Source organism: Tamandua tetradactyla, chromosome 6, assembly GCF_023851605.1.
Source record: "Tamandua tetradactyla isolate mTamTet1 chromosome 6, mTamTet1.pri, whole genome shotgun sequence".
In the NCBI taxonomy this organism is placed as follows: domain Eukaryota; kingdom Metazoa; phylum Chordata; class Mammalia; order Pilosa; family Myrmecophagidae; genus Tamandua; species Tamandua tetradactyla.
In genome coordinates, this window is record NC_135332.1 from 51639402 (window position 1) to 51666758 (window position 27357).

At 50.1% G+C, this 27357-nt stretch overlaps 2 protein-coding genes across 2 annotated transcripts; one reads left to right on the plus strand and one right to left on the minus strand.

The window, feature by feature from the left end:
* The first annotated feature begins 1011 nt into the window (after positions 1 to 1011).
* SARM1 (sterile alpha and TIR motif containing 1) lies at positions 1012 to 22544 on the plus strand. Its single transcript, XM_077165294.1, has 9 exons — positions 1012 to 1824; positions 10105 to 10723; positions 11235 to 11447; positions 11766 to 11857; positions 11964 to 12199; positions 14758 to 14860; positions 14932 to 15121; positions 17314 to 17435; positions 17589 to 22544. The coding sequence occupies exons 1-9, from the start codon at positions 1355 to 1357 to the stop codon at positions 17716 to 17718; spliced, it is 2175 nt and encodes a 724-aa protein (XP_077021409.1). The 5' UTR covers positions 1012 to 1354; the 3' UTR covers positions 17719 to 22544.
* SLC46A1 (solute carrier family 46 member 1) lies at positions 21013 to 27357 on the minus strand. The gene is made up of 5 exons (XM_077165295.1): positions 27051 to 27357; positions 25772 to 26624; positions 23881 to 23964; positions 22175 to 22331; positions 21013 to 21619 (listed from the first exon to the last, which is right to left on the minus strand). Exons 1-5 carry the CDS (start codon positions 27276 to 27278, stop codon positions 21562 to 21564), a joined length of 1380 nt encoding a protein of 459 aa, XP_077021410.1. The 5' UTR covers positions 27279 to 27357; the 3' UTR covers positions 21013 to 21561.

The window sequence follows — 27357 nt, forward strand, 5'->3', positions numbered from 1 at the left end:
TGAGGAGCAGATAGCCAGCACACTCTGCTCCTTACTGCCTGGGTGACCTTAGGCAAATTGCTTTACCCCTTTGAGCCTTAATTTTCTTTCCAGTAAAATGGGATTAATAATATGTCTCATGGTGCGTTGGGAGATGACGTGAGCTAGAGCAGGCAAAATGCCCAGTGCCTGGAGTAGCCCCAAATTCATTCTCCATAAATGCTTATTGATCCATGATTTGTTTGATCAAATGCAACCCTGGCTGGGTGGTTCACATAAATGATTACTTTGTGTATTTAGGGCGGTGAAGGGGGAGTGGGAGGACAGATGGTAAACACTCTGGGGAATTTTGTACATTTTTATCATGATAGAACAATGTTTCATTTCTGGGTTTCTCTCTTGGATACATTGATTTCCCCAAGCAAGTTTTCACAACACAGGAAACTGGTAGAATATTAACCCTTTGGACAGGATTTGATTCCTGAGACTTCCAGTAATTCCCCAATCCTGGGTAGGCCACTGAAGTCCCCCTGCCACCTGGAGGGGAGTGATCCCTGGAGCTTCCAATTGACTTTTTCTGTTCTGTAATCAGTGACCAGTGTGACGTTGGGTAATCTCTTCTCTAGGCGCCTCAGTCACTTCAGCTTGTACAATGGGAATTCTAAACTCTATAGGGATGTGTGAGTCTTAATTGAGAAATAGGCATAAAAGGGCATGGAGAGCTGTACAGAGTCGTTATGATTGCTTTAGCCACTAGGTGGGAAGGAGACGCATTCCGTGGCGTTGCCCCGCGTTCCAGCGCCATCAGACGGTAAAACGGAAGCAATCCTCTCCCTGTCCACCCTCTCCTCCCACTCCCCACCCGCATCCACAAGGAGAGCCCGGGACGCGGCTAGGGGGAGGAGGCCTGGCCAGGGTGTGGGCGTGGCTGGAGAGAAGGGGCGGTGCCAAACGGGCGGCGAGGGAGGAGCCCAGCGAGACAGACAGGCGAGGTGTCGATTCCTGATCCGCGGCTTCTCGGCTACCCGGCTGCTGCGGAGCGTCTCTCCGGCGAGGGGAGCCAGAGCCGGAGCGGTGCTTTGTTCCTGCCGGCCACAGCCTCCTCGATCCTCTGGCGTCTGGGTCCCTCTGTGGCCACTCTGCTCTTTCCTCGCGCCCGCCCCCTGCATCCGGGCCTGCATCCCCTTCCCCACCCTCTCCGCCCTCGATCTTGACCTCACCCCCCCCCCCCAAAATTTCTGACCAGCGCCCTTGCCTTGTACTCTTCTCTCCACCCCTTTCTCCTGTATTTTCTTCCCCCTTGCCCTCAGGTCCTGGGTAGCCCCGCCGGGCCCCTCCCCTCCAGGCCGGGGATGACCCTCGCAGCCCGGCGTCCATGGTCCTGACGCTTCTCCTCTCGGCTTACAAGCTGTGCCGCTTTTTCACCATGTCTGGTCCACGGCCCGGTGCCGAGCGGCTGGCTGTGCCGGGGCCGGAAGGGGGTGGCGGCGCGGGCCCATGGTGGGCCGCCGGCTCCCGAGGGCCCCGCGAGGTGTCACCCGGGGTGGGCGCCGAAGTGCAGGGCGCCCTGGAGCGCGCGCTGCCGGAGCTGCAGCAGGCGCTGTCGGCGCTGAAGCAGGCCAGCGGCGCGCGGGCCATAGGTGCTGGCCTGGCTGAGGTTTTCCAGTTAGTGGAGGAGGCCTGGCTCCTGCCGGCCGTAGGCCGCGAGGTGGCCCAGGGTCTGTGCGACGCCATCCGCCTGGACGGGGGCCTCGACCTGCTGCTGAGGCTGCTGCAGGCGTCGGAACTCGAGACGCGCGTGCAGGCCGCGCGCTTGCTGGAGCAGATCCTGGTGGCCGAGAACCGGTAAGGGTGCCAGGCTCGGGTAGAGCCCCACGTTGTGTGGGGCTGTGAGGGCGGTTGGACGGCTGGATTTCCCTATGCTCCGCACTGTACCCAGCCTGACTCACCTTACTTCAGCCTTGCACGTTAGGATTAGCGTGTCCATTTTACAAATGAGGAAACTGAGGCTGGAAAAAGTTTAGTGATTTACCCAGCATCGCTCAGTGAGCTAATGGTGCAGCCAGGATTCACACCCAAGACTAAAGAGGTGGAGAATGTGGCCAGGGAAAGGAGGAGTGGAATTGGTCCTTTGAATCAGGATGGGATCCTATTGCCAATGCCCCCCTAAATACCTGGCCCTCCTCACCATGGGCCTGGGTGCCCTTCTGTGGTAACTTCTCTCCCTTTGCCCATCACTCTCCCCTCTGCCCCACACACAGGAGGGGAAGGGAAAACAATTTGGGGGGGCGGGGGAGGACTCTCCCCTCTGTCCTCTCCCTAGGCTGAAATGAGTGCTAACTTAAGGGTTACTTACCCGCTCACAATCTACCTCTTGCTTCCTCTTTCTTCATTCTGGTCCAGACATGACCTCATTCTGCAGCGGCTGATGGGGAACAGAAGATTTTCTGCTGAGTTGAATAGGTTGGGGGAGAAGAATCTGAAGCCCAGAGCTAGGCAGGGGCCAGAGTATGTGTTCTCCTCCCACCCCTTAGTGCCAAAATACCCTAAGTGCCTGCCTCTTGGGATCTCCCCTGAAGTAGGAGGACCCCTGAGGACTCACTTTCCCTCCCCTCTGCCAGGGAAGACTCTCACACTTCAGTCTCACACCAAATTCTGCTCCCTTAGAACAGAGGATTTTGGAAGGCTCACTTTCAGTTTATGCAGCTCCCACAAGTGAGATGAGTTTGGGGTAGGGGAACATTCCTTGCAACTTTCCAAAAAGAAAAATATCCTTATAATTGGTGGAAATGATACAACTGTGAAAAATATTTGAATGGTATTGTTGTCATCTCTCTTGCTGCAGTAATGAAGACATAGCTTTTTTTCTTTCCTTCCCCTCCCCCTTACTGAGTTTTCTCTTTGTTGGTTTCTGTTGGGCATGGGTCTCTGAGACCCTTCTGAGATGGAGGGTGTTGCTGGCCTCATTGCCTGATAGTTGACGATTTTACTCCTTTTATTCCCCCCCCCTTTTGTTTATTATCCTTCTGGAGACAGAATAATAAAACATGTAATATTTTTTAAAAAAATACATAAAGCAATTTTGGTTGGGAGGCCAAGTTAGGATTCTGCAAATTATTCAGCAAATAATTAACCTCCCAACTAACATCAGGTGCCTGATGGAGATGGAACATGAATTTGGAGGGTTAGCAAATGGAATGAGTGTTCACTGAGCGTGGTGGGGTCCAGGCTGGAGGGCATGTCTAATAGATTTGTTATGTGGGGTGGGGCAGCTACAATAGGCTGGAAAATTGGGGAGGTTAGCACCCTAGGAAGAGGAAGGCTGCAAAATGCAAACAGCACTGATATTTTCAAAGTAGGAAATAACAGTTCTCACCTGGTTCAGTATTACTAAGAGGAGTCACTTCAGGACCAAGGACAGAGCATAGTTCATTGGGCGCTGATTGAAATCCTTTCAAAGAAAGGCAGAGTCTGCATCTGACAGGGCAGGGGAGCCAGAAGGGAGAGAAGGGAGCAAAACGCTGAGAATTTATGTTTATGAAACCTTTTCCCTACTCCACAACCACTGTCTCTGCCACCTCTTAAAGAAGATCTTTCCATCATTGCTCTCTGTCCCCCTTTTTTAAACGTTATTTTATTGTGAAATATAACATATTTACAAAAAAAAGCACTAAATTTCAAAGTACATTGTAAGAAGTAGTTACAGAAAAGAACAGATTTCAGACTTTGGTATGTGATACAGTTCCACAACTTTAGGTTTTTCCGTCTTGCTCCTCCAAGATACTGGAGACTGAAAGAAATATCATTATAATGAGTCAGCAGTCATACTCATTTGTTAAATCCTATCTTCTCTGTTATAACTTTTCCTTCTTCTTTGATCCTTTTCCCAATCTTTAGGGGTATTTGGGCTAAGTCCATTCAAGCTATTTCATATTGGAAAGGGGAATTGCTAATAAGAGAAAGGGGGACGAAACTAGTTGTTCTTAGAGAAGCTGGCCCCTCAGGATTTCAGGACTTATCTAATCTAGGAACCCATCTGGAAGTTGTAGGTTTTTGGAAAGTAATCTTTTTGTGTGAAATTTTTCTCAAATATCAGCTAAAGCCCTTGGTGTTCTTTAGGGTTGACACGAGTGGTTTTGGTTGGAGTTTGGCAAATCCTGGTAATTAGCAATATCTGGTTGAAGCTAGCATAAGAGTAGCCTCCAGAATAGCCTCTTGACTCTATTTGAACTCTCTTTGCCACTGATACCTTATTTTGTTACATTTCTTTCTCCCCTTTTGGTCAGGAAGGCATTGTTGATAACACGATGCCAGGGCTAGGCTCATCCCTGGAAGTCATGTTCCACATTGCCAGAGAGACTTTCACCCCTGGATGTCCCAACCCCTTTTTGCCATCCCTCCTTCTGCAGCTCTCTTCCTCCTAGGAACCTAGGACACAACCACCTTCACCCCCAAATACCAGGACAAGCTGTACAGGGTAGGTCCTCCAAAGCTGGCCACACAGCACCCAGTTACAGCACCACCTCCCAGTTCTCTAAATTCACTGTCCATTGCTAACAGGGGACCTTAATGGAATGCAACCTCAGAGAGGTTAAATGGCTTTCCTGAGAATATACAATGAATAACTGGAGGAGACACATAATTACACATAAATATAAAAGTTCAAAGGACAAAAAGATATATAGTAAAAAGGTCTTTTTCCTACTTGATCCCCTCCCTAGAGGCAAACCAGTTACAAGTTTCTTGTATGTCCTCCTAGAGAGAGTCTAAGCACATACAAACAATAGCGTGTATATGTATATGATATGTACATGTTTATATATAAATGTACAGCTTCCCCCTCCTTTGGAGCTGGGATTTGAACCCAGGCTTATGTGATTCCAAAGTGTGTGCCCATTTTCCTAGGCCCACAGCCTCTCAGGCCACAGGAGAATTGGAAGCTGTGAATAGTGCTCACAGAAAGTACACAGATCAACTCTGAAATTGTTAAGTGTATAGGGAAAGACTAGGGCTGGAACTAAAGAGACTAAGACTAAAATCATAGCTCAGGATTGACGTTCTTGTACAAACCCTTCCATTCTCTGGGCCTCAGCTCGGTCCTCTGAAAATGAGGGTGTGGGAACAAATGATTCTTTCTATTTTTTTTTAATAAAGTTTTATTTTTTGAAATGTACAGTTGGTTGGACCTGTTCATACACCTTCACCCACAGCTGGGGCATCTCCACCCTTGGTGTTTCTGGTGTAAATTACTTGAGCTTGGTGTTTTGAAACCAGCTTGATAAGTTCTTTGCTAAGCAGCTCCTGAAGGGCTGGCCTGCCCAGGGAACCTCGAATCTTCAGTCTCTCAGAGATGACAGCTGGAGTTATAAGCTGGTAGTTAGGAACGTCCTTACAGAGTATGTCATAAGTGACTTTGTCGAACAAGACAAGGTTATTGAGCTTGTCCCGAACTTTGCCTTTGGACCACTTCTGGGCTTTGCTTTGTTCACTGTGTCTTTCTTTTTTTTTTTTACATGGGCAGGCACCGGGAATCGAACCCGGGTCCTCTGGCATGGCAGGCAAGCGTTCTTGCCGCTGAGCCACCGTGGCCCGCCCAAGAGTTAATTTTTTTTTTTTTATACATGGGCAGGCACCAGAAATCAAACCCAGGTCCTCTGGCATCCCAGGCAAGCATTCTTGCCTGCTGAGCCACCGTGGCCCGCCCTCACTGTGTCTTTCTTGGCCGACTTTCCGGGATCTTCTTGTTGTCCTTGGGAGGCATTGCGAAGCTCAGAGAGCAACAGCTGCCACTGCAGCCTTGCTAAGATGTCAGGCAGAAAGCTAGATTATTTCTTAAAAACATTCTGACTCCGATATTCTGGGAGTTTATGTAGCCAGATGTTCTGGCAGTAAGAAGTGCAGAGAAGGGATCTTGGGCTCTGGTGGCAGACGATCCTGGGTTAGAATCTCAGCTATGTCTCTCACCATTTCTGTGCCCCTAAGCAGCTCACATAACCCTTCTGAGCTTTGTTTGGTTTTCTCATTTGTAAAAGGAACAATGGTAGTACCGGCTGCCGGAGAGAAGGCCAGGACTTGAGCGGATGACCTGTTCCCTTAGAGATGGGCTACAGAGAAGCTGAGTGATCAGGTCAGCAAAGCTGCCCTAGCCTTATGGCATGTTCTGTGCTCAGCTGGCCCCTGCAGTGGACACAAAATTGCAGGTACTGTTGTCATTGCAGTGCCCGCTGGGTGAGGACTCCATGGCTGACTGGGTCTCTATGCCTTTGGGGATAATGTCACCTGTGGAGGTCATCATTTGTGGAGGTCAGGAACACAGACCTTTAACTCAGCCTGGAGTGTGGCGAATGCCTTCTGCTTGCTCTGCTGGCCTCCAGGCTCTCCCCCTTATACCTATCCTCCCCACAACAACCAGAGTGCATTTCCTAAACTCACATGTGACTGGTCACTCCCCTTCCTGAAGCTTTTCAATGACTTTCCGTTTCCCATTAAGATCAAGTTCATATGTCTCACAAAAGGCTCCCAGGACTGATCTCTTCTTTCCCAACGTACATTTTGAACCCTCCACCTCAGTCACACTCATGTGTGGCAGTACCCCAAGTGCACCAGCTCTCAGATACCTGCAAGCCTCTGCAAACATCTAATCCTGGAATGCTGTCTCCCCTTCTCATACCGGCCAGTGTCCCAACCATCTTTGAACTAACCCCATAGGCAATCATTCCAGTGTATTTATCTTTTTACCCTTTGTTCTTGCAAAGCCTTTTTTGATGTTGTGTGGTTTTTTATTTTTCATAAAATGGTTCTGTGTTATGTAGTGCATTCTGTTTCTTACTTTCATTCACTCAGTGTTAGGGTTTTTTTTTTTATTTATTGAGGTGAAATTCACATTGCATGAATATAACTATTTTTGAATGAACAAATCAGTGACTTTTAGTACATTCATAATGTTGTGCAACCGTCACCTCTATCTCATTACAAAACACTTCCATCACTCCAAAATAAAACCTTGTTTCTGTTAAGCAGTGTCTTTCCATTCCCCACTGCCCCCATCTCTGAGAAACCATCAATCTGCATTCTGTCTCTATGGATTTACCTATTCTGGATATTTCATATTAATGAAATCATACACTATGTGACCTTTTGTGTGGCTTCTTTCACTTAGCTTAGTGTTTTGGGGGTTGATTCATGCAGTAGTATATATCAGTCCTTCTTTTTTCTTTCTTTCTTTTTTTGCATGGGCAGGCACTGAGAATTGAACCCGGATCTCCGGCATGGCAGATGAGAACTCTGCCTGCTGAGCCACCGTGGCCTGCCCAGTCCTTCATTTCTTTTTATGGCTAAATAGTATTCCATTGTATATATATATATATATATCACAATTTGTTTATCCATTCATCCATTGATGGACATTTAAGCTGTTTCCACCTTTTGGCTATTTTGAATAGTGCTGCTAGGAACATTAATGAACATACATTTGTTTGAGTACCTGTTTTTGGTTCTTTGAGATACCTAGGAGTGAAATTGCTGGGTCATACCATAATTCTATGTTTAGCTTTTTGAGGAACCACTACTAAACTGTTTTCCACAGGTACTACCGGGTCATACCATAATTCTATGTTTAGCTTTTTGAGGAACCACTACTAAACTGTTTTCCACAGGTACTACCATTTTACATTCCCATCAGCAATGCACAAGAGTTTCTATTTCTTCCCATCTTTACCAACCCTTATTTTTTTCTTTTTTCCCATAGCTCTCCTAATGGTTATGAAGTGGTGCCTCATTATGGATTTGATTTGCATTTCTCTAATGATTAATGATGTTAAGCATCTTTTCATGAGCTTTTGGGCATTTGTATATCTTCTTTGGAGTAAAGTCTATTCAAGTACTTTGCACACTGAGTTGTTAGTCTTTTTGTTGTTGAGTTATAAATTATATATTCTGGATACTCAATTCTTATCAGATATATCATTTGCAACTATTTTCCCTCATTCTGTTGTCATCTACTGTGTGTTGTCTTTTCACTTTCTTGATAATGTCCTTTGGTGCACAAAAGTTTTCTCTATTTTGGTGAAGCCCAATTTATCTATTTTTTCTTTTGTTGCTCACACTTTTGTTGTCACATTTAAGAGTCCATGGCTAAATCCAAGGTTATGAAGATTTAGCCTTATTTTTGTTCTAAGAGTTTTATGATTTTAGCTCCCCTATTTAGGTTGTTGATCCATTTTGAGTTAATTTTGTATATGGTGTGAGGTAGGGGTCCAAGCTCATTCTTTAGCATGTGGATTTCCAGATTTCCCAACACTGTTTGTTGAAGAGACTTCTCTTTCCCTGTTGTTTGGACTTGGTACCTTTGTCAAAAATCAGCTGGCCATAGTTGTGCAGCTTTATTTCTGTACTCTCAATTCCATTCCATCCATCTACATTTCTATCCTTATGCTGGCACTACACTATTTTGTAGCTTTGTAGTAAATTTTGGAACTGGAAGGAGGGGAGTGATGTGAGTCCCCCAACTTTATTCCTCTTTTTCAAGATTGTTTTAGCTATTCAGAGCCCCTTGCAATCCCATATGGATTTGAGGATAGTGTTATATCTTTAAGAGCTTTTATGTTACTGTGTTATCATCTATTTAGTAATTAGGATTACACCATAATCCTCCAGGGTGAGCACCTCCCTCCCAGATTTGACATAGATTGCCTCCACCTTCCCCACACCACAAAAACTACCACAGTAAACATCTTTGTTCATGTCCCCTTATGGATTTGTGTGACAATCTCTTTGGAAGATAGAACCAAGAGCCCTAATTTCTGGCTCAGAGAGTGCATGTATCCAGCCTGCTCTCCAGATGGCTGTACCAGACCACACCTTGAACTGCAGTGCTTCAGAGCCTTCATATCCCTACCCCCCACCAAACCTCCTTATTATCAGGCTTCTAGTTTCTGCCAGTCTAATAGGTATAAAGTGATAGCTGTTATTTTAATTTTCATTTCTCTGATTACTAATGCATTAGAGAATCTTTCTATTTGCTTGTTAATATTTTGGAGTTTGTCTTTTGTAAATTGCTTAAGTCCTTTACTCACTTTCTTTTGAATTTACTACTTTTCCCATGTGGATTTGAATATTCATTATATATTCTCTATATTAATCCCATGTTGATATTATTTTTTCCTCATCGGTTTTAGACATTGCAAATCTCTGTGGCCATCTTTCTATTCTTCAAACACGCCAAGCTCATTGGCCTTCAGGATCTTTGTTTTTGCTGTTCTCTCTGCCTGCCACTTTCCTCTCTCAGATATTTGCGTGGTTTTTTTTTTTTTTTTTTTTGACATTTAGCTCTCAGATGTCACTTCCTCAGGCACATCACTCCACCCAGACTCTTTACATGGCATTCCCTGGTTTTGCTGTCATCACAGCCATATCACTTGTTCATTCATTGTTTACCTTTGTAAGATCTGTCTCTAGTCAGTCTTAGTCACTGTTTAACCCCAGCCCCTGAAACAGTGTTTGACACACAGTAGGTCTTCAATAAACGCCTTGTTGAATGAATGAATACATACACTCCAGTCCTGGAGCATCAAATGAGGAAGAGCTTGAAGGCAATGCTAAGAGGGGTGATAAGAAGCTAACATTTGTTGTATCCTTACTATGTGCCAGACACTGCGCCAAGCACTTTAGGTGGATCATCCCATTAGTCCTAGTAATAACCCTGTGAGATAGGTATTCTTATTATCCCACTTATGAGTTAGGAAACTGAGGCACCCAGATAAAGGAAGGTGCCCAAGGTCCTACTGCTAGAACGTGGCAGAGAAGAAGCCAGGACCCAGGTGATCTGCACCAGAGCTGGGGTTCTTAAGCTCTACAAAAGGCCTCTCAAGTGGAGAGGGAGAGGAGGAAATCGCTGTGGGCAGGACAAAGCACCCTTATAATCAGAGAAGTGTGGTCCTTCCAGAGCTGGAGGTGAGGGTGAGAAAGCTGCGGGGAAGGGAATGCTTTCTCCCATGTCTCATATGACACTAGTGAAGCCCAGAAAGGGTAAGTTACCAGGCCGTGGACTCCCAGCAGGCAAATCAAGCTCCCCAAGCTGCGGCTGTTCTGCTCCTCATCCTCCCACCTCCAACCTTCTCTTCGCAGTGACCGCGTTGCACGTATCGGGCTGGGCGTGATCCTGAACCTGGCCAAGGAGCGCGAGCCGGTGGAGCTGGCACGGAGCGTGGCAGGTATCTTGGAGCACATGTTCAAGCACTCGGAGGAGACGTGCCAGCGGCTCGTGGCAGCCGGCGGCCTGGACGCGGTGCTGTACTGGTGCCGCCGAACGGACCCGGCGCTGCTGCGCCACTGCGCTCTGGCGCTGGGCAACTGCGCGCTGCACGGGGGCCAGGCGGCGCAGCGGCGCATGGTGGAGAAGCGCGCCGCCGAGTGGCTCTTTCCGCTCGCCTTCTCCAAGGAGGACGAGCTGCTGCGGCTGCACGCCTGCCTCGCAGTGGCGGTGCTGGCAACCAACAAGGAGGTGGAACGCGAGGTGGAGCGCTCCGGTACGCTGGCGCTTGTCGAGCCGCTCGTGGCCTCACTGGACCCCGGCCGCTTCGCCCGCTGTCTGGTGGACGCCAGCGACACAAGCCAGGGCCGCGGGCCCGATGACCTGCAGCGCCTCGTGCCGCTGCTCGACTCGTCACGCTTGGAGGCTCAGTGCATCGGGGCTTTCTACCTCTGTGCGGAGGCTGCCATCAAGAGTCTACAGGGCAAGACGAAGGTGGGGGCGAGTATGGGTCTGAGTGGACGAGGGTTAGAGGGTATCTGGGGAGGCTTCGGAGGAAGTGACATTCAATTAGGACTTGAAGTACACATAAGAGTTAGGTGAAGACAAGGCCAGGGATGAAAGCACCTGTCATTCAGGGTTTACAGGCAAGACCAGAAGTCTAATCTTGGTCTTTGGGGCTAGAGGTTTTAAGCAGGAGACACTTGTGTTTCACAAAGATCACTTTGGCTGCTGTGTGGAGACGGCATCTGCAAGGATAGGGTTGAAGGCAAGAGGGCCCTATCGGAGGCTCTGATAGGGGACATTGAGATAGGGGAGGCAGGGCTCAGGATAAGACAGCAAAGGCAGCGAGAAGCAGACACACTCAGGTGTTTCGGGACTGGAATTGGGTGTGGTGATTGGCTGGTTGAGGGAGAGGAAGAAACTGAGAAAGTGTGTTTTGGGGCTGCTGGCAAGCCGGTCTGAACACAAGACATCTTGCTCCCATCCCCCCATCTCCGCGCAGGTGTTCAGCGACATCGGTGCCATCCAGAGCCTGAAACGCCTGGTCTCCTACTCCACCAACGGCACCACGTCGGCACTGGCCAAGCGCGCATTGCGCCTGGTGGGCGAGGAGGTCCCGCGGCCCATCTTGCCCTGTGTGGCCAGCTGGAAGGAGGCCGAGGTGCAGACGTGGCTGCAGCAGATCGGCTTCTCCCAATTCTGCGAGAGCTTCCGGGTACAGCTGCGGGGTGCAGAGGGGTGGGGGATGGTTCCCTGGAGATCAAGCAGGTGCATCCTCAAGGGCTCCACCCATGGTCGCTTGAGACTCTCTGGGCTCCCTGGGCACAGACGACTGTGCCTCAACCTGGCCCCTGTGCCCACAGAGTTTGGAGGTATGGGAAGCCTATACCCAGCCACCTTGTGGGTTACTTGGCTCTGAACTGGGTCCATTCCACCTCCCCACGGCCATCTCCAGTTCCCTCCCCTTGCATCTGTGTTTAGGGTTCAAGGGCAGAGAAAGGGAGTTCTTCCTTACACCTGTCCCCTCCTCCAGGAGCAGCAGATAGATGGTGACCTGCTTCTGCGGCTCACAGAGGAGGAGCTCCAGATGGACCTGTGCATGAAATCAGGCATCACCCGCAAGAGGTACAAAGCATCCTGCCCCTCCCCGACCCCCACCAAGTCTAAATACCCCCTCTGCCACTAACCAGTCCCGAGTTAGACCTCAGCATCCTCTTCTCCGTGGGTGCAGGTTCTTTAGGGAGCTTACGGAGCTCAAAACATTTGCCAACTACGCGACGTGCGACCGCAGCAACCTGGCCGACTGGCTGGGCAGCCTCGATCCGCGCTTCCGCCAGTACACATATGGCCTGGTCAGCTGTGGCCTGGACCGCTCCCTGCTGCACCGCGTGTCCGAGCAGCAGCTCCTGGAGGACTGTGGCATCCGCCTGGGTGTGCACCGTGCCCGCATCCTCACAGCGGCCAGAGGTCAGCCTGCCCACTTGGGACTCCAGCCCACACCCAGTCCCAATTCTGGAGAGATCAGGGGAGACCCCTGATGGGGCCTCAGAGCCATGGTGGGGAGTTACTGAACACATAGGCTGTGCCAGACCGGGCTCTGGGGATGTAAGGGTGAATATGTTGCACCCTGCCCTCAAGCAGTTCCCAGTCTGGGATGGATGGGAGAGTGGGAGTGAGGCAGGATATGGAAACTCGTGGAAAATAGAATAGAAAGCACTCCCAGGACTCCAGTGGGATCCCAGAGGAAGCACTGCTTACTCTATCCATCCAGGTATGGACCTTGGAATGGAAGAGATGCCTGACCAGGCATGGAGGATGTATTGGGGTAGGATGGGGTGCCAGGAGTAAGGGCAGCTCAGGCAGAGGGAGCAGCACATATAAAGTGTGCATGGAGGGTGCATGTGTGGGATGGGGGTGGGAAGATGGAGCTTATCCTATTAGCCAACTGCTTACAAAGTATGGACTGTGTGTTTTGGGGAGGTCACAAGGGCAGAGTGGATTCTAGCAACCCCTTTTTTAACTAAGAGATTAGCTAATGATTTTTTGGTCAATTACTATATGCCAGCTAAACATACTAAGTTTTAATGGATGTTAGCACAGTAATCTGTATATCTATCTGTTAATCTGTATATCCATTCTGTGCAGTGGGTGCTTATTTTTTCTAATCAACTCTAAAAATATTTTAAAGAGGGTGGTGCAGTGGTGGCTCAGCCCAGAATTCTCGCCTGCTGTTCCTGAGACCCAGGTTCAGTTCCCGGAGCCTGCCTGTGCAAAAAAATTTATTTTAAAGAATAACAAGAGGTGTAATTTAATTTAAAAGTGCCCAATTCAGGGAGTTTTGAAAAATGTATATTCTGTGTAACCACCATCACCATTAATAACAAAGAACATTTCCATTTAGATGTTAATTTTAAAGATGACTAAACTAAGATGTAAAGAATTTAAGTAAATTGCCCGAGGTGTTAAGCCATTGTATGACAACTAGGATGTGAGCCCATGTGTTTCTGCTTCATAAACAAATATTGTCTGTGGATGTTAAATCTGCATATTGTAAGAAGGTGGATTCTTTTCACTTATAATTCATTCAACAATTGACAAAAGACAAGATACTGGGCTTTGGCCCATTATTTTGCTTTAACCAAAGCAAGGTGGCTTTTCTCATTTTTAAATCACAACTCCCTTTACAAATATCAAGATTGCATTTTTTGAAACGGGATGGTACTAGAGCTAAAATAGCCTTCTATAGGGACTAGGGAGCCATGGAGTTTTGGGGTTTTTTTTAAATATTTTTATTGAGAAATATCCATGCACATACAGTTCAACCATATTATACAATGAATGGCTCACAATGTCATCATCTAGTTGTGCATTCTTCACCATGATCATTTTTAGAACATATACATCACTCCAGAAAAAGAAATAAAAAGAAAAAAGAACTCATGCATCCCATATCCCTTACCCCTCCCTTTCATTGACCCACAGTATTTCAATCTACCCAGTTTTTACCCTTTATCTCCTCCTATTATTTATTTATTTTCTATCCTTTTTTTTTTACTCGTCTGTCCACACCCTGGGTAAAAGGAGCATCAGACACAAGGTTTTCACAATCACACAGTCACATGTAAAAGCTATATAGTTATACAATCATCTTTAAGAATCAAGGCTACTAGAACACAGTTCAACAATTTCAGGTATTTCCCTCTAGCCACTCCAATACACCATAAACTAAAAATGGATATCTATAATGCATAAGAATAACCTCCAGGATAACCTCTCAACTCTCATGCACAATTTCTAACTGGGGGCAATGGCATGTTCACATTTGGATTTTAGAAATATCCCCTGGTATCTGTGGCTAATAGATTAGGCTGGGTAAGTATTAATTTGGGGAGACCAGTGAGGAGGCGGAGTTGGGGTCCTGGACATATGAAGGGCCCTGGAGCCAGAGTCCAGGATGTTTAGCAAGTAGCATCCACAGAATATGGTGCCTGGCTCTGAGGCTGAATGTCAGCTCCCCGGGGGTAGGGCTGTCTGTTTTGTTCACTGCTGTATCCCAAGTACTAAGAATAATGCCTGGCACTTAGTAAATATTTGTCTAATAAAAGGACAAGAGGCAGGAGTTAAAGCTGATATCCAGGTTTCTGGCTTTGGTGGGAAACTAGGAAACAGGGAGGTGAGAGGCAGACTTGGGATATGTTCAGATTGGAGTGCCTGTGGGCAGCTGGCTGAGCAGGTCCGGAGCCCCAGAGAGAAGGAGGAACTGGAGGTGCATGTCAGTGTCCCTAAAACACAGTGCCTGCCTCCTGAAAGGACTCACCAGTTGTTAGCATCCTTCCTTCCTGTAGGCCCCATTTCTTCACCTCAGTTGCTCTTTTTGGAGCAATCCCCTCCTGGGCCACCAGCCATCCTGCCTGGGATGGGCTGACAGGGCTGGTTGGGCAGGGGACGAAGTCCCCAAGGGATTATGTACTTCGTGGTGAGTGGTGGGGAGGGGTCCTCACCATGCCACCTCTTGTCCATCTCAGAAATGCTACACTCCCCACTGCCCTGCACCAGCTGTAAGCCCAGCGGAGATACCCCAGATGTCTTCATCAGCTACCGCCGGAACTCGGGCTCCCAGCTGGCCAGGTGAGAAGGGTCAAGAGGGCAGCCTGGGGTCCTGAAGCAAGGCCATGTGGTGACACAGGAACTCTTTGCAGCCTCCTAAAGGTGCACCTGCAGCTGCACGGCTTCAGTGTCTTCATTGATGTGGAGAAGTTAGAAGCAGGCAAATTCGAGGACAAGCTCATCCAGAGTGTAATGGGTGCCCGCAACTTTGTGCTGGTGCTGTCAGCAGGGGCGCTGGACAAGTGCATGCAGGACCACGATTGTAAGGACTGGGTGCACAAGGTAGGTGCCAGCCTTGGCCTCTGTGGCCCAGCACTGGTAGGTGGCCCCGGGGACAGAGTCCTCCTCCCATCCCTTCTCATCTGCATACTCCAGCAACACTTAATCCCAAAGCACCTCCCTGGCCCAGCTGGAAGTCAGGAGTCACAGCCCTGACTTCTGCCAGCCACTTAGGCTCTCTGAGCCTCAGTTTCCGCATCTGCAAATGGATTGTTATGACGGTCAGAGAGGGATGAAAATACTTTGAAAAATAAGCTTTGTGAGGGCAGGGAGGCCAGATAAACATAGTGACAGACAGGGTAGAATGGTTGCTAGGGGCGGAAAGCTAATTCTGGGTGAAAGAAACATCTAAAAATTCCCGCCAATAAATTGCTGTAGGGTCAGAATTCATCCAGACACTCAGCAGAAAGGCAGCAGGGCTTGGTCAAAACAGCCCTGGACTTGGCGTCTGAAGGCTTGAGTCAGAGGCCTGGCCTCGACCGGGCTGGGCATGTGTATGCCTTAAGATAGGTCCTTCCCCTGTCTGAGCTTCCTTATCCTTGCCTGAAAAATGGAGACTCCCCAGAGAGCCAGTCAGGGTCAAGGTTATGCAGGTTCTTTTCCCAGGAAAGCTTCCGCTTTCCGCACCTCTCGTTCCCCCCACAGACGGAGAGGAGGGAGGAGGCAGGTAGTGGTAGGAGCTTTAGCCATGGACGAGTCTCAGAGGCTCCACCATCCCTCCTCGTTTGTTTTTAGTGCTTAATTGCTCTTGGTTTTAAAAGTTTTATAACTCCTATAGCCACATTTAGTGGACAATCAATACGGGAAACCGCAAGTGAATTGCACTCAGGGAAGTCTAATCTCTGAGGTTCCCTCCTGAAAGTAGAAAAAAAAAAAATTCAGTAAGCACTTACCCGAGCACCCATTAATAGCAAGGAATATCCTTGGAGCAACCTTGTGAGATATGTTTTATTATCCCCACCATACAGAGGAAGAAGTAACACCTATTATTTGGTAAGCATACACTGTAAGCCAGGTGCTGTTCTAGCCAACCCGCATGGAGTGTCACAGGTGTTCCTCTCAACAACCCTACAGGTAGGGCCTAGCATTAACCCTTTTTTTTTTGTCATGGGCAGGCACCGGGAATCGAACCCGGGTCTCCAGCATGGCAGGTGAGAACTCTGCCTGCTGAGCCACCGTGGTCTACCCATTAACCCTATTTTATATAGTAAACAAGCAGGATTTGAGAGGCCATTGTTTTTGCTTCAGGTCATACAGCCTCTAAGTGTCAGAGTGCAGTCCTTAAACTTAGCTCCTCTGCTGTGTTGTCTCATTCATCCATCCATCCTTTAAATGGGTGTCAAAGGCTGACTATGGGTAGGACTTTGTAAAAGGTGCTGAGGATATAAGGTGAGTAAAAAATAGACATAGTCCCAGCCCTTCTGCCTGGTGGGGAAGACAGATATTAAGTTATCCATTAATTAATTAAATTTGCAGCCATGCTGCAGGAATACATTGTGCTATGAAAGTCCATAACAGGGGGATCTGACCTGGCCAGACAGTGAGGGAAGACTTCCCTGGGAAAGTATTGATTGAACTCAGATCAGGAAAACGGTGGCTTTAGCTCAGTAAAGGGGAAGGGAGGAGCATTCAAAGTGGAGGAAACAGCATGTGCCAAGGCCCTGTGCAGAGCTATGGGGCTTGATGGCAAGGGTGAGGGTGGGACCGGGAGGACAGTGCAGGGGCAGAAGAGTCTGAGAAGCAGGCTGTGATCCCACATGCAGAGCGCTGCAGACCAAGCAGTCAAGTTTATTCTAAGTACCATGTAGTCTTGAAGAGTTTAAACAGGGGGTGACCATTATGGGAGATTTGCATTTTGCACCCATCAGCTAGGTGAATGGGGCAGTATGGAGAGCAGGTTAGAGGGGCAAGAGTGGATGAGAGGAGACCTGCTGGGGGCTTAAGAAAATGGGAAATTAGAGCCGGGGGTGGAGGGTAGAGAAAAATGAGTAGATTTGCAAAGTAAGTGAGGCATGCAATTGGCTGGGCTCGTGATAGCTCGATCTGGATGCAGTGGTGAGGCAGAAGTCAGAACAGTGTCCTGCTGTGGCCAGGCAGGTGCTGGGAGGGCCATTACTCCACAGCCTCAGGGTCCCTGGATGGGAACAGAGGTTTCTTCCTCCTCACCTCCAAGTCCCTCTCTGCTCTTTCTTCAGGAGATCGTGACTGCCTTGAGCTGCAGCAAGAACATCGTGCCTGTTATTGATGGCTTTGAGTGGCCTGAGCCCCAGGCCCTGCCTGAGGACATGCAAGCCATCCTCACCTTCAATGGCATCAAGTGAGCCCTCAGGTCCCCAGGACAGAGAACCCAGGGGGGTGGGTATAAATCACCCTGTGAGGTACTGCGTGGGCCCAGCAAATGCCCTCCCCCCAACCCGCCAGCTGCTCCCTCTGCCGAGCCCTCTGACACATGCCGCCCCTGTGCCCACAGGTGGTCCCATGAGTACCAGGAGGCCACCATTGAGAAGATCATCCGCTTCCTGCAGGGCCGCTCTTCCCGGGACTCATCTGCAGGCTCTGACACCAGTTTGGAGGGTGCTATACCCATGGGTCCGAATTAACCAGCCCCCTGTTACCACGTCCCGCTGTGACCCCTTCACTCCCACCCTCTCCCCACCAACAGGGCTGCGTCCCAGGTATAAGGAGGGTCCCTGCTCAGTTCTGGAGATACTGGAGATTGGGAGTTCACTGCACACACTCCCCTCCTCTGCCCTGATAGCAACCGCCTTGAGTAGGATGAAGACGGCAGCTCTGCCGGGATGTAGGGCCATGCCCCTCTCTGGCCTCAGCAGCATAGTTCAGAGCAAGGGTCTGGGCTCATGGAGCCAAGCAGGGATGAGGCCAGTGATGATTCTCATCAAGACTGTGCCTGGCCCCTGGGATCACCAGTTCCTGCCGCCTCGTGGCCTTGCCCTGTAACCACTCAGTGCCCTTATCCATCTGGGCCTGCTCCCAGATGCTGCCTCCCAGCCATCCTGTGCCACCTCTTTGCCACATCTGGGGTTGGGCTATAGCTGCAGCTGGCTTTGCTGCAGTTACTGGTGCACAGGAGCCCCTGCTTGGACCTGGGCAGGAGAAGCCATTCCTCAAAGAGCAGCTTCCCTATGCCTCCCACCCAGCCTTCTTCCCCAGCTCCTCACCCATCCAAGGCTGCCCACCTACTCGTTCAGGGCACAGGACAGCCTCAGAGACAGTAACAGCAGCCTGGGCAGAACCTGCAGCTCCGCGGGAGGCAGCAGGATCCTGAAGGGCAGCGGTTGTTACCCAGGGCAGTTTCTTGAACTTTAACATGCATTCGAGTCACCAGGGAATCTTGTTAAAATGAAGATTTGATTCAAGACATCTAGGGTGGGACTGAAATTCTGCATTTCTCACAGTTCCCTGGGTTGATGCTGCTGGTCAAAACACATGAATCCCACAAACTTTGCCATTTCCCAAAGACCACTCCATGGTCTCTGTAACCTCACAACAACCCTATCCAGCATTACCATCCCCATTTTACAGATAAGGAGACTGAGGATCGAAAAGGTGGAGTGACCACTTTCCCTACTCTTCAGTGGAGCTCCAGGATGCAGCCCAGGCCTTCTGGGTACCCAATCCACTGTCTGGTAGAACTGCCCTGTGAGACACCCTGGAGGTGGTACCTATGCAGGGTAGCTACACAATCAGCTTCTCTCTTGCCCCAAAGAATCTAGCAGTGAGAGGTGAGTTTAGGCAACAAAAGGCTGACCCAGGGGCCATAAAGAAATAACTGAGCAGAAATGTCCTCTGCCCCTCCCCCCACTAGGAAAAAAACATTCTCCCTCCAATAAACCCAGACTCAGGGCTAGTGGGGTCAGCTGGAACCTGCCCTGCCTCTTGAGGGCATGGAGTTCACACCACAAGGCTGGCTCAGTTCCCACCTTCCCTGTCCCCCACCTCCAGGTGCTGGCCAGGCCACTCCTAGCTCCTAAGCCACATCAGAAAGTCAGAGGTCTTGCTCTGGATTTGGGACTCCTTCTTCCCACTCTCCTTCCTGCCACAGATACTATTTTCAGCATGGTCTTGGCCCAAAGCACTTTGGTTCTGATTGTACTCGACTCTCAGCTGCCATCCTTCCTTCACGTAACTCGAGGGCCCACCATGCCAGTCCCAGTCAGGGGCTGGTGAATGGGGCACACTGGGTGTTGCCCTCCCAAAGCAGAGACAATAATACAGTGTGATGAGTATCCCTGAGGGGAAGCTTTCTGTCTTTTTGTCCCCAGTCAGCCCTGCTCCCTCCTGGTGCCCCCCTGGGCAGTACTCTGAGAGGCTCCCTGGCCCTCTTTTGTTTGGCGCACCCTCCACTAGCTGGTTGTAGGGGTGACCTCTGTCCCCCTCCTCTGTCCCTGTGGGGAATCACAGCCCAGAGACCAGCCCCAGCAGTGCAACTGAAATGATGACACCCTCCTCCCCACTGCCAATATGTTTAGGGGTGGCTGCCTCCCCTGCTGTGACGAACAATGCCATCCTGCAGCTAGGGCAGGGATCTTGGCCCTCAGTCCAGACCTAGGCCTGGCCCCTCAGGGCTGGTCCCGAGACAGAAAGGGCTGAGAAGGAGCCTTTTCCAGCCTGCTCTGACCCGGGTCTCCAGAGTCAGGGTTTTCTGCCTGGAAGGGCTGCTACCCCCAGGTTGGGGCCCAGTCAGCTAGGCCTCCATCCCACCTTTCCCCAGGGGCCAAGAACTTCTCAGAGACACTCCAAGATCATTCTGCCCCTTGGGCCAGAAGTCCAGCCACAACTCATTAGTCCTTCTCCCGGGCCCACCCAGGAGAATGAAAACAGGAATCTCATTCTAGAATGTATAAACTGGGAAGGATCTCAGGACATCTTCTGATCTAATTGGTTCAACAAGGAGTATCTCTATGATCACACTATCTGTGGGCATCACTGATCTAGGCCTTCCCAGAGGGGCTTGCTCAGAGTCACACAGTTGGTCAGTGGCAGTGCCCAGAGTGGAACCTGGGCATGATGCCAGTTCAGAGCCTATCCCTAGTCTCCTTGCTACCTCATGGTGGGACAGGGAGGTAGGAGTGTAGAAGTGGACTCAGGTTGCAGAGCTCCCAGGTGACTCCAGTTTGCCCCCTGGGCCACCCCATTCCACCTGCATGACTTGCAGCCAGTTGAAGCACTGGCTGGCAGTGTGGGCAGGGCAAGTGAGAGGGAACGAGGGTAGAAATGGCAACAGGGGCCCAAGTCCAGGTGGGCAAGTCTGGATTGAAGAGTCAAATACCAGTTGATTTGGGTCTGCTTGGGGGGCTGATGGCCTTCATCAAAGTCAGTGCCTTGCTATTGATTCAGATTATGCCTTTCAACTTGAGAGCCACACCTTCCTAACTCCCTAGAAATAGGCCCTTCATTCTCAGTAGGTCGCCAAGATCCCTGGATCATACGGGAAATCAGCCCCATCTCCCAGGTCCCTGTTGACCATCAGAGGCATGGGGGGATGGTTTTAGTACATGGCTCTGCTGAAATGCCCAGTGATGGGAGGTAGAAAGGCTGGTTGTAACAAAACTGATTCTGCTTGGTTTGACCAGGCCGGCCAATATAGGTCTCTTTAAGGGGCGGCTTTCTGACTGCCCCTCCAGAATGAGTCAGGACTGTGCCCCAGAGCTTCTCCACTGGCCTGAGGCAAGCCTGGCACCCGTCATCCCAGCAGCTCAGGAGAAGCAAAGGGGCTCAGATGAGGCCTGGGCAGGCTACACCCAGTACCAATCCCAGTTCTGGGCAGTTCAGGGGTTGCTGCCCAGCACTGTAGTGATCCTGAACTATGGCAGGCCAGCAAGAGGTGGGAAAACAGAGGACCCTCAGGGCCAACCGCGGGGATCAGAAGTTCATTTCTGTGTAATCATAAGAATTTATTATTGATTGGCATTGCTGGGCTCTGGGGCCCACAAACAGCAGCATTGTCCGCAGAGGGCACTAAGCCCTTCCCCTGAGCCTCCCTACCCCTAAGACTGGCACCACCGGGCAATATATTTATCATTAAAGCGTGTCAGGCAGCTGCTGCATACATCATGAACCAAATGCCACGGACTGTGCAGTTCTGATTGGAAGCAGAAACGTCAGCCTTCGTGCTTCTACAGGGTGCTGAGGCGGCACCTCCATCAGGACTTCACTTCTCCCCTGGAGGCTTCCAAGAGACAGACGGCATAAAGGGTGAACAGACTCCTGTCCGAATGGCCTCCCCACCTCCTGCCCTGGGGGGGCCTGACTGGGTGAGGATCCCCTTTCCTAGAGTCATAGGTGGGCACCGCTGTGGTTGAGGTGGTGCCTTGGTCTAGCTTGACCACCTTCTTTAACATGAGCACAGCCCTTGGAGGGGAGCTGAGTGCTGCTGTGAGCCACTTAGGTTCATTTCATGCCTCTCCCCACGTCCAGGCAAATCAGGGACTCTGGGGAAACTGCTGGAATTCAGGGTGAGGAGTAGTCTTTTCCAGCATCCTGTGAGAAATGAGAGAAAAGGTTCAGATATTATATGGGAGACTAGCTCCTGTCTAAAGAAGTTGCACAGCCTTTACTTGGGTGGGCTGGTCCAGGTATCTCCTTCCTATGGCCCCTCCCCAGGGTGAGAAGTGGAGAGCAATGCGTAAGGGCCACAGGGCTCTGGAAGATGGCTCTTATGGCCATAGGGGAGGAAGTCAACGGACTAGGCTAGCCCATGGCCCAGCCACAACTAACCAAGGAAGCAATCTTGGATTCCCTTCAGCATATTTTTGCTGCATAGCTCCATCTATAAAATGGGAATGGAGGGAGATGAGGAAAACTGAGGGAGAGAGCACAGTCTTGCGAAGAAGCAATACTGTTAGCCTTATCGTTCCTCTACCACCCCTCCAACCTGCTCTTAAGGGGTTAGGCAGCCGTCTATAAGGAGTCAGCCTGGGACTGAGACACCCAGAGGGGAAGGGTTCCCAGGAGTGAAGCCCTATTTCTGATTGGGAGGAAAAGCTTTAGAATAAGGGGCCCTATTATGAACATGGGTTCAGGGCCCTGCATTACCCAATCAGAATGGCTGGGATGAAGAGGAGGCCAGCTCCCAGGAGGAAGGGGAACCCCTTCATGAAGTTCAGGGTGGCTGGGTACAGTGAATTGAAGATGCCGGTAGCTGTCAGCATAGCTAAGCCATTCACACAGGCCACAGCAGAAAAGAGAGCACCTGTGAAGAAAAAGATGCTATACTCTGGAGTCTGAAAGATGCTGGTTCAAATCCTAGTGACACTACCTGACAGCTGTGTGACCTGGGGCAAGTCACTTAACTTCTCTGAATCTCACTGTCCTTACCTGGAAACCCTACTGCATCAAGTGTTTGTGATAAGGAGTGAATGCGATCATCTATAGAATGCACCTGGCACACAGGGGGTACTAAATAAATGGCTGCTATTAAATCCAATTAAAGTACATGTGATATCTTCTGATGAAAGCCTCACAGAAATGGTATTTGGTTGATCCCCTTTGAAATTATCTAATGTTTGGGACTGACTGCTGGTTTGACTCCCACTTCTGATATTTATTAGCTGTGTGATCACTGAATAAGTTGCTATCCTCTCTGAGTTTCCATTCCCCCTGCTGTTAAATAAGGAAAATTCCTACTTCACAGATTGTCAGAAACGTTCTTTACATGCAAAGCACCTGCTTCAGGGCCTAGCCCCTTGACACAGACAGCTGGTTAAGAGCTCTTCTTTCCCATTTCCCTTGGCTTCTCTGGGTACAATACAGGTGCAGGAAAAAAAGCATCTGAGTGGCTGAATGAAGTCACATGGGTATTGGGGACAACTAAGCCTATGGCGGACTCTATGTGGCACCAGGATCTCTGGCATCATTAGTTCTTCCTTCCAGGGTATCTGGGGAGAAGTAGTTGAGCCAAATGTTTCTGGATGGGAGTTTAGAAACCCAGAAACTTCAGAAGCTATCCTTCTGAGAGGCAGTCTAGAGTAGTGGTAAAGGGCACAGAAGCTATCTTTTTAAAATAAGACAGAACCCAAATACGCAAAATGAGCAACAACCCAACAGAAGTTGACATTAACCTCACAGATGGTTGAGCTGTAAGGACCCACAGAGGTCATCAAGAGCAAACCATTCATTTCAGAGTTGAGGAAACTGAGGCCAAAAAGGGAGTGGGACTTACCCAAGCTCACACAGCTTTATCACAGGAGGGGAAATATGCTGCAGGATGGTCACCCAGTGGGTGGCAGAGCTGGGACTAAAATCCAGGTCCTGAGACTCACTATTCCTAAACACAGACCTGGGTTTGCACCCTAGCTCTGCCACTTACTAAATGACCTTAGGCAAGTCAATTTAACCCTCTGGGCCTCTGCTTCTTCATTTGTCAAGTGGGGACAATTAAACTTACTTCACAAGGCTTGTATACTCTAACCCCACAGAAGCAGGGAACCTTGCCTTGTCACATCCATTTCACAGATGGAAAAACTGAGGTCTAAAGAAAGTAAATTTTTGGTCTGGTTACTTAGAAAGAACGTAATTGTGCTTTGCCGACTACAAATTCCAATTCTGTGGTCAGAAAATCTAACGAACTATATTCCTCTGCCAGCTCTGGGCAAGTCGACAGACTGTTTGTCTTAACTACTTCTCCGGAGGAGGGGGTGTAGGGAATAAGGTCAGGTGCTTGCAGCCCATGGCTGTCCACCTGCTCAGCTCAGGCAACAGACGGCGTGAGGAACCAGATGCAGGGAGATACTGACACTTACCCTGCTCAGACTTGCTCACCAGTTTGGAGAGCTTTGCCCGAATGACGGGTGTGATGGCTAACGACAGGAAGAGGAGCCCATACCCTGTGGAGAAATAAGCAATCATCAGGAAGATGGGGTCAAGGAGAGGGAATGAGGAGACAATGACCAAGGAGGAATAGAGACTTCTCAGCGGCTACTTCTCTCATGAATGAACACTGATTCCCCATTAATTGCTTTCCTGTCAGAATACCTCTTGTGGTCACAGCATGCACCACCCACCCCTCTGCACACTTGGGAGGAAGATGACAGGGCACAGAAAACAAGCAGGGGCTTTGGAGTCAGTTCTGAGTTCAAATCCTGATACTATTGCTTACTCACTGTGCACCCTTGGATGCTTAACTCACTGAGACTGACTCCTTATTATAAAAAGGAGGACAGCAACGTCTTTATCACAGGATGGTTCTGAGGGGAAGTAGGCTGGAGGATGGTCATCCACCCCACGATATCACATCTAATGCCTGGAACCTGTAAATCGTTACCTTATTTGAAAAATGGGTGTTTGCAGAAGTTATGGGACCTGAGATGGAGAGATCACTGTGAATTACCACCAGGGTAGGCCTTAAATGCAATCACATGCATCCTTGTAAGAAGGAAGCTGAGGGAGACGTGACACAGAACAGAGGGGAAGGCACACAGAAGAGGAGGCGGCTCCATGACCACAGAGGCAGATTAGAGTGATGTGGCCCCAAGACAAGGAATCCGGCAGCCATCAGAAGCTGGAGGAGACAAGGGACTGAGTCTTCATAGAGACTCCTGAGGGGGTATAGCCCTGCTGAATACTGATTTCGGACTGCTGGTCTCCAGAACTGAGAATAAATTTCTGTTGTTTTAAACCCATCAAGTTGGTGGTAATTTGTTAAGGCAGCCACTGGAAGCTATGAAGTGACACGGTGAAAGGCACGGCATGACTAAGCACACAGTAAATGTGAGCTCCTTTTCCATTTGCACTTAGTCACTACAGGGTTACCCTGTTTTCTTCACAACCATTTCTCTCCCTGGCTGTGACTGCTGCATCCTCAAAAGCTGTAAACTCCTATAGGACAAGGCCCTTATATCCTCCAAGATGGATATAAAATGGGGCACTCTGGAGTCCTGAGGGGCAGATGTCAGGTTACCCAAATCCCCAAGACTCTACTGGGACTCCCCAGAACAATCACTGTGTCTTCATCACTTCAGTGCCCAGGTAGATGCTGTCGGCAGGTCTTCTGTTTCATTGTCCAGGTAAGCAGCTGAACCAAGAAATGCACCTGTGATTATAGAATGGCTGGCTTTGTACACAACACCTTTTAGGGCTGTATCAAAATAAATAGGTCCCTTTAAAAAAGTTAGCTTCCTCATTCCCTGGCCAGCCCCTCCTAACCCCCACTTCCCCCAGGAGAAAGGAAAAAACCTAAAGTAAGCAGAAATTTCACATATGTAGTCTGAGGAGATTGGCTGTTTTCAAAAACCCGAAGAAGCTGACCAAGGACATTTGAGGTCCTGTGACACTTATCAGAGAAGTGAGTATTAAGGTATTAATGGCATGGACTTTGTTTTCAAGCACGGTGAACAGGCTGTGAAGGGCTAAGGGGTGAAGTAATTAGTGTATGAGCCATATTTTTTCTTTTGTTCTTTATTACTAGCTATATTTATGACTTATAATGTGGATCAATTACTTTGGCTCCTTACAGTCTGAATTTTCAGACTATCAAAGATGGCATTTTTCTGGGGTTCCTTAGCAGTCTGTTCTCCCACGCAGGTGGGGGCAACACTGTTTCCAAGGACACACATGAACCACAGAGAGTGCCTGGCCCCCAGCACGCACCCCAGTGCCTCTGAGACAAGCTGCCCCCGATCCCATTCATTTTACCTGTGAACATGAGGGCTGTGATGGTAGCGAATGCAAAGACCACCATCCCCAGGATGTTGAAGGCCAGGCCGATCTCGGCCACCCAGGTATCAGCGAGGCAGGTCTGTAGCAGCCGTAGACCCAGCAGGCTGGTGAGGTACGGGAGGTGCTGAGCTGTAGAACCATAGCCAATGAGCTGGGAATCCCAGCAGAGGGGTGCACTCAGCTCATACAGGGTCAGGATATCCTGGGCCCCGAAATGCACAGTGATCACCACGAAGATGGCCAATGAGTACAGAGCTAAATGCTTCCTGGACTTCTCCAGGGCCGGAGCCACATAGAGCCGGACAATGGAGCGGTGGTGTTGGAGTGTAAATAGCTGGGCAGGCTTTGGATCCTTTACTGTCTCACCAAAGCAGAACGCTGCGTAGAGAACCATGGCTATCAGCAAGGCCAAGGCCAGCCAGAAAGGGTTAGCATAGCCCTGGGCCCGGAGCCAGTGGCCCCCGAGGAGGCTGGCCAACATCCCTGCCACCCCGATGCACGCTTCCAGTAGGGCCATTCGGAAGGTGCGGCTCTGGGTGGAGCTAACATCTGCCACGGAGGCGAAGCCAGCAGCCAGGATGCCACTGAAGTCACCAAAGAAAGCACAAAGGATGCGGCCCAGCACGAAGTAGCCAACATGGAGCTCCAGCTGCACCACAAAGATGGACACCACGGCCTGAAGCAGTAGGCCGAAGGAGGCCAGCACCAGCAGCGGACGGCGACCCACACAGTCACTCCAGGACCCCAGCAGGGTGGACGAGAAGAGCCCCACCAGGAAGCCGCCCAAGTTCATGTAGAGGGTCCAGTGGGAGGTGAGGGTGTCCACTTCCTGTGGGGGCACAAACCTTACCACGGCGCTGTTCTTGCCCCCTGGCTTGTCCAACCCCAAAAAATCTCCACCCTGGGAGCTCTGGGGATGAGGCCTTTCTTTGGAGCCATAAACCTCTGAAATATCTTGGCACAACTTTCTCAAAACCTGGCATTAGAGGGCAGGTATGGGAAATGGGCCAAATTCTCCTCCCGCAGCTTTACCCTCTCAAGGCCATGCTTTAGCTCCATCAATCTTTGGGCAGCCCCCCAACATCGCTGTTCTCTGTCAGGCCCCTCACTTTGCTCTGGCCGGCTCACTGCCCACTAACCACGCCCCAACTGTTTACACAGGCCCGGGCCCCTCAGCTGCACCCCATCCTCCAGCCAGGTCCCCGCCGCCTGCTGCGCTCCTCGCCGGCCCCTGGCTCCTCCCCGCCGCTACTACCTGCATGAGGGGGTTCACGCTGTGGTTGCGGCAGTTCCCCCGGTCGCGGGTGCCATTGTAGCCCACGTCGGCACTGAAGCGGTGCCACAGATACTGAGTGGTGAGCGGGCCCTGCAGGACCAAGGCGAAGTTGGCAAGGAAGATGAGCGGCTCCACCGGGCCGCGGCACAGCCCAGCCGTGGCTGAGCGGCCGCGGGGCTCGCCCGGGGGGCCCGCGTGCCCCTCCATAGGTGCACGCGTCGGGACCGTCACGAAGCTGGCCGCGGAGCCGGCGCGCGACTCACGGGTCCGGACCTGGTGTGCGAGA

Bases quoted from the DNA above. Each gene is read 5' to 3' on its own strand.
- SLC46A1 (XM_077165295.1), bottom strand. From the start codon at position 27,278: ATGGAGGGGCACGCGGGCCCCCCGGGCGAGCCCCGCGGCCGCTCAGCC. The intron at 23,965-25,771 runs GTAAAATGAATG...ATTTCTCCACAG, and splicing joins CACAGCCCTCATGTTCACAG to GGTATGGGCTCCTCTTCCTG. The intron at 21,620-22,174 runs GTAATGCAGGGC...CATTTCTCACAG, and splicing joins ATCCCAGCCATTCTGATTGG to GATGCTGGAAAAGACTACTC.
- SARM1 (XM_077165294.1), top strand. From the start codon at position 1,355: ATGGTCCTGACGCTTCTCCTCTCGGCTTACAAGCTGTGCCGCTTTTTC. The intron at 10,724-11,234 runs GTGGGGGCGAGT...ATCTCCGCGCAG, and splicing joins GTCTACAGGGCAAGACGAAG to GTGTTCAGCGACATCGGTGC. The intron at 17,436-17,588 runs GTGAGCCCTCAG...CTGTGCCCACAG, and splicing joins CTCACCTTCAATGGCATCAA to GTGGTCCCATGAGTACCAGG.